At 44.4% G+C, this 19168-nt stretch overlaps 1 protein-coding gene across 7 annotated transcripts in view; it reads right to left on the minus strand.

The window, feature by feature from the left end:
• The window catches only part of satb1b (SATB homeobox 1b), a 60330-nt gene that overhangs the window by 5209 nt on the left and 35953 nt on the right, over positions 1 to 19168 (minus strand). For all 7 annotated transcript variants that reach the window (XM_070835140.1, XM_070835141.1, XM_070835136.1 and 4 more), the window contains 3 exons: positions 18868 to 19080; positions 15321 to 15392; positions 14638 to 14793 (listed from right to left, as the gene is read on the minus strand). In XM_070835140.1, the coding sequence (XP_070691241.1) occupies positions 14638 to 14793; positions 15321 to 15392; positions 18868 to 19080 (441 nt within the window). The remainder of the gene's footprint in view (positions 1 to 14637; positions 14794 to 15320; positions 15393 to 18867; positions 19081 to 19168) is intronic.

The raw sequence follows: 19168 nt of genomic DNA on the forward strand, positions 1-19168 counted from the left end.
CAAGGTCAAGCAACACAGCAGGAAGGAACAATTTAACGTGACGAGAAACGCACACTCGCATGTTGAGTAGCACCCTTGGGAAAAGCAAGTGAGTCCCATGTTTGAAACACTCCAGCAGAGGGCCATGAAAGACAGAGCTGAGGAACAGGAAGGGACAATTACCATTCGAACTGCTTTATTTGATCAAGTACAATGGGTTCACGCTGAGCCTGACCTTGATGATTCAAAGATTTAATGTGAGACTGACACGTTAGTGAGAGATAAAAGGCAACATGAACTCACTCACTTGTGGTTTTATGTGTCGTTTTGTGTGATAAAAGCTGCAGAACTGCACAGAATTACACACGTGTGCAAACAAACATCAAAATAAGTTGCCGGTGATTTTGTTTTGCATGTGTAAAACGTTACAGTGGAACTCCTCACTCGTTAATTTGAACATCAATTACTGTAATAATTATATATCAATTATATCAAATATTTGTATTCATGTGTGACTATTTGCTGCTGTTCTTTGTCTTATACGATTGTGAAATTATCTTTATCATACAATTCATTTTTTAATTGAAAATATGTAGTGTCATCTTTATTTTCTGTCCTTATTATTACTTATTGGAGTAAAGATTGGCCAGACTTGATTGACTGTGGTCAGGATTGGGATTACAGAAAGATTCGATCAATAATTTTGGAATAAATACAATGAATAACTATTTCTCCCAGTTAAAGTAAATCACTTGTGTGTCTGTGTTTGTTCATCGAGCTGAGTGACAAACAGTACAGACAGAAGGGCTCTGCAGGGGTTGAGTGACGTGGACTCCCAGGCTCAGACGTGACGAGTGAGACCTCAGCAGGCCAGTGTGTGTGTGTGAGTGTGTGTGTGTGTGTGTGAGTAAGGGTGAAGGGAAATAACAAACTGTAGTGTTGTGTGGGAGAGAAGACGAGTGAGGGGGATGAAGCTGTGCTGAATCTACAAGAGAGCTGTAAAGGGACAAGAGTGGATGAAGAAGGAGGGACGGCCGGGGAGTGAAACCGGCGAGGAGGAGACGCAGAGTCAAAGAGGAGCAGCGAGGTGTGTGTGTGTGTGTGTGTGTGTGTGTTACACAGGGCTACTCGCTCAGCCGGGTAGTCTGTCCTGGCAGCGTGACAGAGCGGCGCTGTAATCTCCCGGCCAGTGCGCGGCAGCACCTTTCATTTCCACAGGATTACACCGCGCTGCTGGTCCGCACAGACACACACACACACACACACACACACACACACACACACACACACACACACACAGAGGGCAGAGCCACGCCGCCACACTGCATGCAAGAGATAACTCAGCAGTTTGGTTGTCCCCTGTTCCAACTCCTCCCATAAGCCACATCAAACCCAGGAGGGGTTTTGGAGGAAGCCGAAAGGGGGAGAAAAAGAGAGAGACATAAAGAGGGAGAGGGAGAGAGAGAGAGAGAGGGAGGAGAGCTGGTAGAGGGGGCCGTAAAGCCTGCATGCCCACCTTGTTCCTTTGCCACGTTTATTGTTGCGTTTTTAATTTGCATGCAGAGGGATTTGGACGGCGCTCCAGTTGGGCTGTCTGTGGTTTCAGCTGATTCGGTAGTGAGGAAGAACACACACACACACACACACACACACACACACAAACCACCACACACCATCTTGTCAAAGCCAGAGAAACAGTACCCCGGCCCAACGATGGAGTAATCCAACTCAAACACTCCCCAAACCAGCAGGATTAAACCCAAAGTAGCAGAGCCAATCAAACAAAGGCACGACGTGAACTCCATTTAAATGCCAGGAAGTCCATTTGATGAAATAAAGTACAGAGAGTTTATTAGTTCACAAGTGTGAATGTTCGTTTGTGTGGCTTTTTGCTTTGCCGCCCGAGTTTCTACAGTTTTTTGGGCTGACATTTAGCTCGTATTGACGGAGCTGAGGGGAAGAATCGCACGGCGCAAAAAAAGGCGAACATTTGCTAAACATTTTTTATGTGATGTACGTCAAACAGCAGTTAGTGCCGCACCCGGCCAGCACTGTGGACAATGGACAGTCAGCATTTTCCATGGCAGTTTCAAGAGCTTTGTTTGTGTTTGTCTAATTGCATTGCTTCCACAGGCCAGGCAGAGGCAGCGGGAATAAAGGGAGGGGAGAGAGATGGAGATGGTGAGAAATAGAAAGAGAGAGAGAGAGAAGTTAGTGACTTGACTCCCTTGTTGTCTGTAAACTTTAAAAAGAAGATAAACTGGGATATGCTATACGCATAAAACTTATTTTTTCTAAAATGTAAAGCATCATGGAATTTATCTGGAGTAAAACTTACCTATATATCAATATTGTTTCCTTAGAATGACCAAATTAACAAGATTTTATGCTCAACATTCCCGTCCAACATTACCATACTGTAGCAAATCTGTTTTCCTCTTTATTGTTTAATGTAATTTGTTGAGCCTCTCCACTGCAGCTGACAAGCACCAACCGCTCTTGATTGGATCATGGAACTTGCTGCCCCTGCCACTAAAGTGTTCCAACACAGTCCAGAAAACAAAAAATCTAGGGCTCTTCAATCCAGTGTACTCTGTTTTGTTGAAGATCATTAAGGGCTCTCTATAAATAAACAGAACAGGTAGTTCAGAACGGGCCCAGTTGGCGGCCAACACAGATAACAGTGTGTACTCACTGTTCCACAACGACTCTTGTTCAGTCAAGAAATGTTCTCGTGCCACGGTTCAACCATCAAAGTCGCCAAGTACATCAGGGACAGGAACCAGACCGAGGACGCTTCCAATAAAGTCTGACTGGATGGCTGATGATCACTTACAGCAGACTTTCACTCATATTAGAAATAGTTTTCATATAGTTTTGCTCTATAAACACAGGACACAGCCCAAAACTATTTTCTCTATTTGATATCACTGTCGGTGCATGTGTTTTTGAATTCTGAACCGCTGGTCGGACAAAACAAAAGAATCTAATTACATCTCACTGAGATTTAGGATTTTTCCCCAATATCTGGATCTTTTATAGACAAAGTAATTCATTATTTAGTCGAGAAAATAACTGGCGAGATTTAGTGATAATAAAACATTTTGCTGACTATACATTCGCACCACTAATTCAGACCACTATGGGACATTTAATGTTTCTTAAGAAATGATTTGACAAGATGGTGACACAATAAAACTAAAACTAACTATATCTATCTGTATTATGCCTGGTAGAAATATTCTACAACTCCGAGCAGGTCTGTTTTATAGTGATGCTGTCAGAAACGGTCTGGTGGCATCAGTTGGTCCATGGCAGTGCTGTTTATTTGGCAGATCACAAGATGACGTCCTCACAAAACTGCTCAGAAAGGACATTTAGGGACATTTTTACCAAAACAAATACTGACAATCTCAATTGACCCACTGATGAAAACCAATGCATTTTCCTCAACCATGACTACCTCACACACCACAAAGTAGTGATCTAGAAAGACAGTTCATTTTGATGCTAAATACATCTCTCAGTTGAACTCACAGATGCTGCAAACAGGTTCATCGAAGCAATAAGTACTGACAGGCATAGGATTATCTTGCTATGTTGGCACACACCTGCGACAATATTGCACAATAATCCGCTGCCTCTAGGTCACCGTTGCTTAATTATTAATTAGTTTCAAACGATGGGACTGGCAATCAAGAAGCACCAGCCTTTTCTTGTTTTACAGCAGACGCAGATCTGACCAGAGGCTCATGGGGCTCTGGGGTCATAAGGTGCCAAATTAAAAGGGTAATAAACTCTTCAGCGCACTATTGTATAGTCCTGGTATAAATAGCAACCGGGTGTTCTGATAAAAATATTTTCCTTGCAACACAATAGTTGAATTCATGCGTGAGATTCACCCAGCTATGCAGTGTGGTTCACCGTGTATGTGAGTGCTGCAGTCACAAGCTGCCAATAAGAGCATAGGACTGCTCTGTCAGAGAACAGCATGGTATTCACCGCCCAAACCACCCACCAATTCACCACCAAACTACCACTGCAAACACCCCCAACATGGAAGCTCAGAGAAACACTAACTGGCTTTGCTGTGACACAGACAGACAGATCGACGGACAGACAGACAGATAGACAGACCGATAGACAGACAGAGGTCTGTCACACGGCCAGGCCAACACCTTTCCTCTAATCTCGTTTGCTTGTTATCAGTCCCATCAGGCTGACCTCGGCCACTGCAAAAATAAATAAATAAAATAAGCCAACAGATGTCCATCAATTTGCCATTTGAGCCCCCCCCCACCCACCCTTCCTCTGATTACTGCGTGACCAAAAATAATGCCTCAGTTTCAACCCCAATAACCGGCAGAGTGTGCGACTATATCGAGCACATTTAGATTTGGGCCATTTGGACAAAAAAGGCCAAAAATCACAGATGAAGAAATGATTGTCACCATTGTTGTGGCTGGCTGGTTGGAGGACAGGACTGTTTCGGAGGCAGCCAGACAAACCTCTTCTGTGTCTGAACAAGGGAGAGAGCTAAAAGTGAGGGAAGACAATGCATTATTGTTTTTCCTCCTCCTTGAACCTGGCAGAGGCCCAGCACTGGCAGACAACACTATGCAGATAAATGCAGCCGATAACATGCTTCTCCTCCCTGAGCAAGCCTAACTGGCGACTGCACGTGCGTGTTCGCCCCGCAAGGTAACGTGTGCTGTGTTGTAAAAACATTACGGCATGGTGGACGCCCATCTGCTGACGACAGTGGAGTGTTGAAATGTTCCTGATGCTCGGGCATATGCGAATCTCCCGCAACAATAAGCAATAATTGACTGCACAATTCAGGACCAGATTTTTTTGGGGAAGAATAAGTCTTTATATGCAAATAGAACAGCTCGGAGTGACTGTACAAATAATCTTTGGCATAGTAGGAGGAAGACAGGGCAACGGAAATAGGGTCAGTGGCCTTATTTGAACTGCAATGGCAATTAGAAGGACGGCAACAGTGTGCTAAAAAACATAATGGAGAACACACTGCGCCTTGCTCATAGACCAACCATGACATCAGAAAGTCTTATTTGTTGTCTTTATTCAATGTCTTCTTTAACCTCTATAGTCGGTGACAGTTGCTCCACATGCTATGCAGCAGTTCCCTTATACACTGTACGTCACAGGGATAACATGAGCACTGAAATGAACCAATAACAACGAACAGAGATGATTTTGGTGCCATTAGATAGTGGGTCAAGCTGGGCAAAGGCCTAAAATCCCCAAGGAAGTCAGTTTAGTCCTCCAACGAAAGGACAAGAGCCAATACAAATGTATGCTCCTCTGTGGAGGTGTTCTGGTGGTCCCACCATCACTGCTTGCAGGGCAGGAATTAATTCATGGTTCAAAGTGGGATTTAACCCATTGATTATTATCATAGCCTCACTGCAACACTAGCTGAATAACGATGGTTATGTTGTGTATTCATTACATACCCAAAGTAATCATGTTTATACTCTCATTGAGTGCGATAAGGAGATGATCACGGCAAGCGCAAGGTTTGCACTAAAAATGACTGCTAGCAAGATCTCAACATACAAATTTGTCTCGGTATAGGAAAGGAGAAGATTACTGAACTGTGCATTCATTACATACGCAAAGTAATCGTGTTTGCAGTCTTTCAGAAGGTTTGCACTGGAAATGGCTTTGTTCTTGCATTAGTGGAAAGAAGATTACTGAGCCTTTTTTCCCCAACATGCCCCGTGTTGTATTTCTAATGCAGTCTCTACGTAGCCTCTATCTCCCGACATGTCGTTGCGTTCTTAAGGAGGACCCCGTCGGGGCTAAAACAGTTCAATGCAGAAGCATAAATACACCCTTGCTCGGTCCCAACAATTCAGGGAATCTAAACTAGGGACCCACCAGCTCACCTCTAACCATTTTCATCATCAGATACATGACTGGCCGACAGAAAAGAGCACTCGACAGAAGCGAGCAAACAAAGTCGTTAAAAAATTCACACGGGTGTGAAGAAAAAAAAAAAAAAAAAAAAATCACATACAGATAAAGGAAATGGATTTTTTTCTAAAAATATACTACTTTGTTGATACCATAAGGCTTTTCACCATATGGCGATCAAAGAGTGGAATTTAGAGTTAAGCTACATTTTTATTTACCTCTGCATCATTTTTAATAACCTCGCCATCTGATTCTAATTCACACACTGGTCCTGAGCATTCATATGGAGGCAACAGACAGATCAAACAGACATCGTTTGGAAATGACAGATAGGCCCTAAGGATGGTTGGATTCGCGAACGCAGTAATAGATGATGAAATTTCTAGTTCTCATATGTACCAACCATGGGGCTGCTTCTCTCTTAGGGGAGGCTTTTGAGGATTAAAAACTGAGTCATCTAAATCATTTGAAACTTGCCTTTAAAAAAAAAATCTCTCTTTGTTATTAAATCACGTTGATATGACTCTGATGTCTTGTCAGAGTGGATGCTTTCCAGATTGCGGTTGCCAGATTGTGTCACTATCCTCTTTTGTGAGGATGTCAGTGGCTGAGCTTTAGGAGAGAAATTTGCCAGTCTGAATCATACATGCCAAACAATTAATCTCTATTCGAGCTGCGACATGGAGAAGTCTTAGCCAAACAGTCAACGTTTTCTGAAGAGGGGTTGCGACCTCTCCAGATACAATAAGTGAGTTCGCAACAATAACAGACTGACAGCTAACACCGCACACATTGTGGAGGCAAGGCATGACTATGCAGGAAATGGCCCTCTGTGTCAGCGCTTGCTCCCAGAAACAATACCGACCAGTTCTGTGTGGCAGTTTACGTCATGGCTGCCGAACTAATAAAGTGTGCAGGGAATTTTCGAGCAACCAAATAGAGGCAGATGGAGCATAAAGAATAGCCGAAGGCAAATGACCAGTCCATCTAAAATGGAGAACATTAAACATCTGTGTGGTTACAGTGTTTTTTTTTTTTTTTTAACTGCACGTCTTGTTTTTTTCCACAAGTTCTTCTTTATACACAACAGCACGCAACTTAGTGACAGTAACATAAGCTGGGAGTTCCCCGTTCCAACCACAGCCTACTTGTGTTGGATTCTGAGTAAGATAAATGTTAAATAGTCGAAAACCTACAAGAGAACATATTAAATATGAATATTTACTAAACAGACCGCAAGGATGTTTTAATAAGTTCATTATTTGTAGGCAGTACTGACAAAACATTTGCAGGCAACATATTTTATCTCAAAAATGTAATAAAATTCACTTTAAATATCCGTCTGTATCACACTTTAATGAAATTGTGTTCTCTTTGTCCACTAAAGCACCTCAGACTGTTTATGTGTACAAAATGGCTGAAAACTGAGTCACAGACGATGCTACAGTGCCGTTGTGCCTTTTTGTATCAAATATTAGTATTGTTGAAATTACACCATAATCTAGTTTAGCCTGGTCGTGGGCTGATATTTGGGTACCAGTGCAGTCTGCACAGCACACTGAACGTTCAAACACTGTTCTCCTACCACAAATTTACCTCTTGTTTATAATCTGTTCTGTTCAATACTGCTGAGGCAGATGGAGGATGAATGCACAGAAGACAACAAACACAGTGAAGATGAACTAGAAATAAACAACAGCGGCAGCAACATTACAAACACAGAAAGCACCTACATGGAGTCTGATTCCATCAATTACAAGAGCTTGATTGAGTTTTAATTCAAAGCTGGGGTGTAATTGCTAATATCAAAGCATAATTAAGCTGATAAATCATGACTGATCTTATTGAATTAGGGATTGAAATAGCGGAGAACCTGATAATTGTCTATGTCAGCTAAATAAGTGCTCTTAATTGGCCTACAAGTTTACTTCAGATACTACTAATGAAACTGAAAACACTTTCATCCCAAAAAACTGTTCTCAAACAGAAGGTCCTCATATGCAGTTGTTTATTCAGTGGTACGGCCGTGTGTCCAGTTCAACTTGGAAATTCATCTTCAACTCAAAATAGAATATTTATACAAGCGGCAACAAAGTAAACACCGAAATCAAATGTGTCTCTGTACATGGCTGAGAGGGCAACTTATATGTCCTCCTTCAGGCTCGCTTCACGCAGTATATTGTAAAAATAGTGAGGAGAAAGAGAGAGGAAGGGACAGAGAGGGGAGACAGTCAAAGACAGAGAGAGAAAGCAAATAATGCCAGCAGAACCAAGTGCACACAAGCAGCAGCGTGAGCACTTGGATAGATCCTAATATCTCCCGATGCAATTCCCCCTCGCACAGCCACACACACTCCTGTACGCGCGCGCACTCGTACAGACACACACGTTCTCTCTCAGACTGCATCTGCCGGAGCTAGTGGCTGTAGTTAAATTGAAATATTTCCCGGCGTGTGTCAGAAGCATGCAGAATGATAATTATGACAGATCTGATTAGGCGGGCCGAGTCGGGCGGCTCCGGGCTGCAGGTGCGACCTTGTGCATTCCTGAGTGTGTAAATAAAATTAATTACAAGTGTAGGGGGCGCGCAGCGCGTGACATCAGCGTGCACAGGGGGGACTCCCACGGGGGGCACCCTAATGGAATATTTTCCCCGAGTCTAATAATACAGTTGGTATTGACTTGAGGTAATTAGGGGGATCATTAAAGCGCTTTTCCCGGCGTATTTGCCTGCCTGATCAGATTAGTGAGAATGGGCCTCAGAACAAGCCCTGTGTGGTCTGTCAGGAGAAGTGGAGACAGTGGGAGAGGGTTAGCTAGCGAACATTTGGAGGGAAGAAAGAGCTAGCAAAACACTGTACCTGTCACTGGGACAAGCGTAGTATTTGCCAACAAGCTAGCTGAGGGTGAGGACTGGTAAGGTTAGACATGTGGCTAGTAGGATAAGCACTTGTTAGACCTAAAAAGTGAACTATTTGTTGAGAGAGGGCTGGTGAACTATTAGAAAAGTGCTAATTCAGTTAAGAAGCAAACTGGCTAACACCTGCTCCGCACTAGAAAACATTCGTCATATCATAATGCATCAGAGGTGATGGTGAGGACACAATTGGGAGTCCTGACAGTCAGGGCACAGTCTTACTTTGGACGGCAGGGTAGGAGGCAGGCGAGGAGGAGGGGGTGGGTTGCGCAATTGGAGACAGATGGGGTGAGAGGTGGCATGTAAGGCGTAAGTGAGAGAGATGGCAGGAGAGACACAAAGTGCTCTGGGCATGCTCAGTGAGACCCCGAGCTCGTGCAACGAGGAGGAGGGTTCGGTGAAACGGGCAGTAAGAAGAAAACAGGCTGGTGGGAATTCCACTGCCCATTAAACAATAAGAGATAGGCTCATTTCAGAGGGAGGGGAAGTCTTACCGTTTGCAAGATAATTCATTCGCTAAATTAATTATTCAGACAGCTGGGTCTCCAGTTCAAGAAATTGTGTCTTTAATAATAGAGAGGATCTGGCCTAGCCTGTTTCCCATGGCAACCTAATAACCAAGCAGGCACAAGAGATAAATAAATAAATCAATTAATAAACAGTCACGGCCCTTTTACCTCCCTCGGGGTTGTAATATGCTCACTCTGATATGCCTAATTTGAGGGAAAGAGAGGTGTGGACAATTGTGAGTCCACAAAAAAAAACAAAATCTTGACGCTGTAGCACAGTAAGAAAAACTTGTGAAAAGTGGAGCAAAGTTTCAGTGTACCACTCCAACACACAGCCCCTAGCAGTCCCTGATATTAAAAAGGATCTGATAACATCTTCGCTGGGTGAATTACTATTACTATTACTGGATGTCATTTACTGCCATTTGTATACAACTCTTCATGCAAAACATGACTTCTAACGCACGGACCCCAAGTGGCTTCTCACTAACAGACAAACCTCTGAACGGTCACAATCTAGAAACAGACACCCAAAAGGTCAGCCATCTGCCCCTCTTGTTAAGCAGCCATTGGACAGAGCTGGGTTATAGAAGTGGTGTGTGTGTGTGTGTGTGTGTGTGTGTGTGTGTGTGTGTGTGTCGTCGGGCTGCTGTAGTCTGGTCGGGGCGCTCATGTGCGTAATATCTGAGATTAAAGCTAAGAAAAGCGTTCAAGCCCCCATGAAACATGCACCACCACCAAGCAGATTCAACCCCTGACAGGAAATTAGTCATTTTCCCAACATGATGGAAGCAGTTCCAGTTATTCCGTCACCCTCCCTTCCTACTCGAATCAGCGTCCCCACCCGCCACCACCCTCCTCCACCCACTCCCCCACCTCTCCAGACCAACAAGGCGCTCACTCCCCCGCCCCACCGTCACCACCCCCCCACCTTCTACTCCAGGGACTGCCGTGCCAGGCGGGTGCGGGGTGACAGATGGCATACACCAACCTCCCCCCTCGCTCGCCCCTCTCCCCCCTACTGCACCAGCCCCCCCGCCTGGCCCCCCCGGTGGCGCAGCGGCGGACCAGATCAGTGCCATTCTGTCTCATTAGAGCCTGGCTAATTAGCGTAGCCTCTTCCAGGGGAGAATGAGTGAGGGAGAGAGAGGCAGAGAGAGAAAGAGAGATGGGGAGAGAGGGCGGTGTTGGTGGTGGTGGCTGCGTTCTGTACTCTGCTGGTCATTGAGGAGTCGGAGGGCTTTGAGCGCCGCAGAGCTCGGGGCTCCCAGGGTGCTTGTTTTATGACAGCAGGGACTCTGATTCTATCCGTTGCGCAATTCCTCTCAGGAAGTGTCAGGGATGTTTAAACATAAAAGTCGTGTCAAAGGATTGCCCCCAACCCAGTTCACCCCACCCTCAGCTAACCTCCCATTGCTCAACTGAACATTAGCCGCCCTCTCTGCCAAGCTAGCCAACACAGCAAGCCTCCCCTGTTGACGTGAATGAAAACAAAGTACAGTGGCTCGCTCGATAGCGCCTCAGCCCGACTGAGCCAGTTCATAATATTGACATCAACTCCAGGCTATCCAGACCATTGCTTGCACCTCTGCAGGCTAAAGTGAAAAGGGCCGTTTGGGCGAATATGGCTGCTTCTGGCATCGCCGGCGCTGGATTTGAACCAGCGGCACGCTGATGTTTTCTCCAAATCTGACATCTCTTGAAGCGAAATGAAGATGGAGCATTTGATCAGTTTGAATCATTAAGGAATGGATCATGAGTAACGATTCTGATTTTATCAAAGAGGAAACTTAATATCTGTCCTAATAAATCAGAATTGCTGCATAGATTACTTAAAAAAAATATGTATTTCCAGACTTGAAGTGAATGGCGACCATTAATCTGATAAAGTACTATGGCTCGGGTTAGATTCACTGCTCTATAGTTACTACTCTGAATATGGGGCAGTAAAAGAGTGATTGAAATGCAACATTGAATGTGTGAGGGAGGGTGGGCAGTTGAGGGGTGGCAGCGGCCTGCTGTGGTTACGAGCCCTAAGAGAGGACAGGATGGCTGTGTTCCAGACCCCCCCCCCCCCCAGCACACATTGACACAAACACACACATTCAAAATCGGCCTGCACATAAAACCATATTTGATGCTCAGAGGGGCTAACATCTATGTACAGTGTATACACTGCATAAGCATAGACTCCTCTTTACTCCTTTTCTACCCCAGGGACCAGTAATACTCATGACCTCCCTCAACTCTGCATCTCTTATTTCTCTCCTCTCAGATCTCCTCTGCTCCTCTGCCTCTCTTCTCAGCTGTATCACCTGTCTCTCTGTGACTCGACCCATGTGCTGTACACGAATACACTAAGAAACACTACAAGGTGCACTCGCACTCACACATATACTGTATGGGACTGATACCAACGGATCCTGGTCACCTGATCCTGTGCTTGCATAAGCATGCTGGGAAATCCTAAGCTGAGCTGAAGAGGCAGAGGTTGAACTGCACACCAAGCTGACAGGACGGTGCCAGCCTCAGCAATGAGGCCTCTTCCCCACCCTCCCCCCACGATTATTTCCCTGGACCCCATATGGGCATCCTGCCAGTCCAGCCCATCCTCCATCCTCATCACCAACCACATCCACACTGCACTCCCAACCTCAGTAGCAGCAGTCTCTGCTGGCGTGGTATTCTACTCAAGGCTTAGATGGCGGTTATTTTCCTCTTGCAAAGCTGCAAACCTCTCTGGACTTCAGCTGTCGTTTACAACGTGCCATTTAAATATACATTTAGCCATTCTTCATGGCTGACTTATTCACACTATGGTACACTTATGCACTGTGGTACGCTCATGAACAATTAACAGACTTACTCTACACCCTGTATCCTAGAGAAAATGTCCTTTCCCAACAAAAATTCCGTGGTCACATTAAGTAGTCATTTGTTCAATTCCGCAGTGGCACCAGTGGCTTTTTTGGAATATGTCGAGATGAGAATCTAATCTGAGCAGCGAGTCCATATTCTGGGAACAAGCTACAAACACAATCTGATATCTTTAAACCAGCATCATTCACCCATGTCAGACCCGACAGCATGTGTGTTTTATGGATAGTAGTTCATAGTGAGAACAGAGGAAATCACTGCTGGGGTTGCAACTAACAGCTATTTTCATTATCAATTGATCTGCCAATACCCTTTGCGATTAATCAATTGGCCGACAGAACGTCAGAAAATTGTGAAAAATGCCGATCATTTGAGGACCAGGTGTCATATTCTCTTATTGTCTGGCCGACAGTCCAAAAACCAAACATATTCAGTTTACAATGACATAGCACAGCAAATGGGAAACAATGAGATCAGCCACAAATACTCACATTTAAGAGGCGTGAATCAGCAAATGTGATGTTTGGTTGTAAAGTGGTTCAGCAAATGTAATTATTGACTGAAACCTTCAGATTCATTTTCTGTTCATCAACTAATTGATTAATTGACTAGCAATTGTTGCAGCTCTACTGCTTTCAATGAAATAGAACATGGAAATCCTACAGCTCCAATGTCTGGAAGGGACAAAAGACACAACATCACAGGAAAACCTCCCCATGTTGTCATGTGAATTCTGGGAAGCAAAATCAAAAAGGCCCAAAAAAGAAATAAGACAAATGCTGGATAGTACAGGATTTTTTTGGACATGACCATTGAAAGCTGGGTGCTGGCATCAGATTTTTAGGGTTCAGGGTCCTGATGGGGAGGAGCAGGCCTGGCCTGGCGGTGTTGGTAGCTGTGGCAATGCCGGCTGGGTAGTAAGGGGGGAGACCAGCTGCCCGGGGAGCGCCCATTATGAGATGGAGCCAGAGATAAGTGCTCTCCCAGGCCCCTTTTCACAGGCATAATTAGCACACTTCTTATCTGCTGCTCAATTCACATTCACACCCGCCTGCCATGAATGGAACGTGAAAGAGAGGCAGAAATCGGGGGAACGAGAGAGGTAGAGGGGCAAGACAGAAAGATGGGAGTGAGGTGGAGAAGGCACAGTGGAAACCTGTTCCCAGACAAGCCTCCCTTTGAGCAGACAGAGACATGTTCGAGTTAATGCTGCGACCGCCTCGCTCTCCCCCTTTCTCTTTCTCCATCCTTCCAAGGAGTCTTTGAACTCCTTAACAAAAACAGTGGTTTGTGCATCAAACTGCAATTTGGTAAAACAAAGCTATCTGAGGGTATAATCATCCTAATCAGCAAGAAAAAAATAAAGCCTTCGCAGATATTTCTAGATTATTCCGCCCTTGGTGATCTATTTCTCCCCCCATCTTCTTCATCAGGCACAATTGTGGAAATCTTCCCAACTCTGCCTCGGAAAGACACATGAAAACCTTTAATAATAACTCTTTAGTGCTCCATTTTTTAAATTACTTTTAGTAAAGAGTTAAACTGGTCGTGTGTCTTTCCTCCTTGTTTCCAACACACACAAGCCTGTATTGTGTGAGCACCCTGCTCTCTGGGAGAAGATAACTGGGGCCCCATCGTCTTACTGAGCGGAGCTAATATAAACAGGCTTGTTTGGTGTTCAAACAGTGTTGACTGCTTAACTCCAAACTTACACTGAAGAGGACATGTGTCATTACGCTGATAATGTCGCAGTGGTGCACTGAAGGAAGTGTCGATGGAGTTCAACTGTATGATGACATGTGCATGTAGCGTTAAATATTCAGTTTATATGATCATCTTTTTTATGTTCTCTGTATAGACTGGGTGTGGAAGTTTGCACGAGTGTATTTATGTGTGTGTTAAGAGTCTGTGTGCACCCGGTGCTCCTCAGGTCAAGGATTGGCTCATTTGGACATCGACAGGACTGCTTCAAAGCTGAAGGATCTTTTACAGCCGTGTGTGTGTGTGTGTGTGTGTGCGTGGGGGGGGGGGGACTCTTTGAACGAGTATATAAGCAGTTCTAGAATTTCAGGTTTGGATTTATTGCACATCAGTACTGCTGTAAAAGCTTCTTTACTTGGTGAGACCTTGTGAAATGATTAACAGCTTTTATACATTGAGCTGCCTTTTAACCAATAGAGGGGGAAGACTTTCACAGACTAGATTTTGTCTACAGAATAAAAACCTTGTTTCATGATTTTTTTGTGGCTTCAGTGGTGGATAAAGCACAAAGTTCTTCAAATTTTGTGTGAATTAAGTTTTCTGGAGGAAGGCAATGAAAAAAAAAACCCTAAATATCTATATCAGCATCAGAGTAGCAAACCTTCTCCCTCTGTGTTTATTCATAGAGGTGCTAAGCATGTGTTCCAGTACCTGGCTCTTGGAGGCAGCCACCTTTGCGAACAGAGCCTGGGAAACTTTGGCCCTCTTCATCTCCTGCTGGATCTCGTCGTAGATGGTGGAGTTGATGTTGAGGATGCAGTTCTCCGTTTTGCCATTCCACTCACAGGGCAGAGGCGATGGTTTCACCTGGTTAAAAGAGATCAGATGCGAAGAAATAAAGAAATGCTAAAACTCATACCCATTTTCCATTTAAAACTCTGATATCAGATATTGAACATTTTTTTTGTATTTAACAGATTTTGGTAGTGTGCCTGGACTGGGTCACTGTATGAATATTCATCATGTGTGACGGCTGATATCCAAAATACGTTGCATCTGTGTTTTGTAATGTGCAATAAAATTATCTTTCCAGACTTTTTGATATCAAATTAGGCTGAAATATACACAAACAAAAGCTTTATTTGACCCAGATGTACTTATGAAATGTTGAGCTTTATATAGTGTAAAATGATGCAGTGCGACTATTCTACATATATTTTGACAATTTTTCAAACAAAAACAGATCAAAATGTAAATATCAGCCTTGCACTTGAAAGTTAAATTCACACGATGCTCCTATTAATGTTGTGAAATAAAAATGACTGTTGGGTGTGTGCATTCAGACTGGAGGTGGTGGAAGTGGTGAGGTGAGGTGGGTGGAGTTATTTGCTCACAGGGGAAATGCCCACAGGGATTCGGGGATTCCAGTCCTCGGGCCTTACGCTGTTACAGTCTTCCCTCCGGGGCTGCAGTGTCGGGAACACAACACAATCACACTTGTTTAGGCTCAGGTGAGGAAAAATAAAGGTAAGCTGGCTAAACACAAGTATACACGCACGTTCATGCATGCAACCATCTCACACACACACACACACACACACACACAGGAGAGTAGATTACACCCACGCATGGCTCCAGCGTTGCTATGCTCAAAAACACTTAGATGTGTTGTATGAAATGTTATTATTCTTATGTCAAGCTGGTGATTAAAAAATAAATGCAAGGCAAGTGAAATCAAATCATCTTCATTCAACGGCTTGTTGGATCTTGACAAAAATCCTTTGACAAGGTAACAAGTATACTAATAAAAGCATTACCCAAGAACCATTAGCATATGAATCATTCCATATGAGCCCTTTTGAAGGAGACATCGACAGGGTTGGGTATGAGTACATGGCATTCAAATAAACCATAATAACACCAACAGCTACTAACTCAAGACGCTCTAAAAAAAACATATATATATTCAAGTATTGGTCTAGACACCAAATATGAGCTCCTTTATGTGTTAAAAACAATCACAGAATCCTCAAATTTGTGGTGAAACTGGAATGTCGGAGGGTTTCGTGGCCTTTCATCCTGTTTTTTTTTTTTACGACAGCTCGACGTGGGCTCGTCAGTCTGAACGGTAGGTTACCATGTCGAGCTAATTGTTAAGGCTGGGACGTGCACTTACTGGCTTTAAGGGAGTTGCGCCGACCCATCAGCACACGTGAGAGAAACATACCTCTGCATCTGTTTTTATGAGGCCAATAAAAACCCTCCTCTGTCTCTGGCTCAATTGCCACCCCGGCTGATTTATGTGCTTGAATTCACACCGCATTGCTCCATAGGAGAGGCTGGCAGATGGCCAGGTGCATGAGTGTGAGAATGTGAGTGTTTGTGGGTGTGCGTGTGAGAGTCGCCCTGTGTAGGAGCAGGTCTACATGATAAATGTCAATGTGCTTAAGTCATACAGGTGATGTATATTAGGCCTGGAGATATTCTATTGATGTGCCAACAGTATTCTGAGTGATGTGAAAATAAAAACCACTAACTACAGGCTTTGGATTCTGGGTCAGGTTCGAAATAGTTACGGATTGTATGCCACGTTGTAATCAGTGTGTTTACTGTTCAGCTGCAAATTTCATTTCTATTTTGTTATCCATCTCTGCAGCTCTGTAAGCTGGTCTCAGATATGCTAAAAGACCCACGGTGCTTTCTGTAAGCAAGTGGATCTCCAATTCATCTAATGTGATTATTGAAAATCTAAAAAATTCGGTTGAAAATCTCCATCTTCTTCTGCAACGTTAACCAAAACCTGAACATTGGATTATTAAGGTGGACGCAAATGTTTTTATTCTTGTGCAAAGGTCCACTCTGCGCTGACACAGCCCCTGATTGTAAAGATGAGCCGTGAACTGCAAAGTGGCCCAGCTTAAGTTCGGCACCGCTGCCTCAGAATGCGTCTCTTTCTCTCTGGTTTTGTAAAGACAGAAACCGCCATCACGCTGAGTAAATTCAGGGGGTGGCTCCATTTTGGAGATGGGTGGGCCCGAGTTTCTGTCGTTCTTTTCTCCTCACGTAAATAAAAGCCAAATCTTCACGGAGGACAGGACAGAGGAGGCCTTTGTCCGCCTCGCACACCTCCCAGATGCAGCTGACCGCACTTCAGATGGGCTTAAGTGGTAGAAAGTTGCCACATACCTTTTAAATGAGGGACACTGATTTGCGGTGAGGGTACAAAGTTGTGCTGTGGTGCGCAGTGATTTTGAAACGGGCACTGACTACACGATGTTTGATCTTTCACTGAGCTCGTCTTCACTGAGCGAGCTTTATTTTTAAAATGGGAGGGCTGTTAATGCTGCCTAATGCATGGTAAAAGGTCAAAATTAGCACAAAAAATTGTCCATCATTTGTGCACCATTCTCACCTGTGTGGGGAGGGCGGGGATGATCTACAACTCATTTAAATGCAGGAGGAATGTAAAGTATATTCTCGAGTGATGGACTGAATGGGCTTTTATTTATTCCACATGTTTCCAGACAGGTTTGAAGCCTGATACAATGGAGGGAGATGTAGGGTGCTTAACAAAACATTGTGCTAGGGTGGTGCTTGTATGCACATTTGCTGTCCTCACATGTAAACATTGTGCTAATGAGTGCAGCATGAGAGTCTCTGTTCATGCAGAAGAAATGTGTGCAAGCACACGAAGCGTTGAGATGCACAGTTTTTACTCTCCTATAGACTATAGGAATTTACTGGCTGTCATGGACAAACCTAGTGACGGACAAGAGGTTAAACAAAATGTCATCCCTTTGTCTCTTAATTCAGCTTCTTAAAAACACTCAAACCTCCTTACATGCTCTCGTGCCTGCATACCTGTCGTCAGCCCTGACCGTCTCTAAACATGCTCGCACAATACAAACAATATCTTGAAATGAACTGTGGCTGCACTTTTGTTCCCTCCCTAACATAGAGATTCTGCTCTCTTTTCAGCCACTGGAACGTTCATTGCACCATATTCTGATTTGGTGCAGAAAGTCTTTTTAGTTTTACAAATATTTCCCTTAATCGTGGCCGCTGTGAAGAGAGAGCTGATCTCATTACCCCTCGATGGGCAGCGCAAAGACATTTTTCATGGCGCAAGTTGGGTGGCAAATTCAAAGGAGGGTAAACAAGGTTGTGCGTTAGAAGATTTTTGCAAAAGTCAATTAATTAGTTGGTTAGTGTGGCTAGTAACCTGACTGGATTCCTGTTCCCCTGACTTGGGTTTGGCTTCCCTTTGTATCTACATAGAGGTTTCCACCACAGCTGATGTGCATCCCTCAGAAATAACACACACGTGGGTGTGAATGGTCACCTGGGGCTGCTTTGTATTTTTGCAATGTTTCTGCCGCTGACAGTGTTTGTTGATAATGCAGAACCCAGAACAAATGCTAAGCGTTACCTTTTAGGAATGCCCGACAACTTTGTATTGAATAATCTAGAAAAGCATTTCCAGTTCTTCCCGCCGTGATTGTTGTTCTCTTTTACAGAGTGAGTAAAAAATGTCAATATGCATCCTTTAGGTGCAAAACAGATACACAGCACCGCGTTACAATGCGTGACATGACATATTCATCTTGTATTGCAGAGGTGCTACAACAATTGTTCAGTCAAGCCATAAATCAGATCCTGTGCTGTAAGCATCTACAACGGCACCACCAGAAAGCCTTGGAGAAGTATAAATCTGCCTTTACCCCTTGACGTTAAATTCTAATGCAACTGTGAACAAACATCTCTGCCCATAAAAGTTTATTTCAATTTGTCGACAGAGCAGCTCTGACTCAAAGAAATGCTTGTACGACTAAAGCTTCAATCAGCTAATTAGGCCGTGAGTTACTTTCAAGACCACAGTTATCTCAAATGTGAGTGCGGGGACACCACAGCACGAGCAGGGAGGAATAAAATCTGTGGTACCTGTACAGGTCGGCTGGGTGGAGTGCTGATGAGTGGAGGGGCGCCCATTGCGGAGGCCGCCGTCAGGCTGCGCTCCCTCTCCTCCTGATAGATGCGATCGCGCTCGGCCTCCGGCAGCTGCAGGAAGTTCTGCATGGCGCGCAGGTTGACCAGCAGCGACTGGGACGCCGTTTTTGGGTCTTCCTCCTTGCGCAGGATCTCAGACAGCAAGCCCTGCAAGACGGGGCGGGAGGAGAGAGGGAGAGACAGAAGAGAGCAGGGAGGGTGGAGAGGAGGCAGCGGAGGGAGAGCGACAGAAGAA

The sequence above is a fragment of the Pempheris klunzingeri genome, chromosome 8, assembly GCF_042242105.1.
Source record: "Pempheris klunzingeri isolate RE-2024b chromosome 8, fPemKlu1.hap1, whole genome shotgun sequence".
Lineage (NCBI taxonomy): Eukaryota > Metazoa > Chordata > Actinopteri > Acropomatiformes > Pempheridae > Pempheris > Pempheris klunzingeri.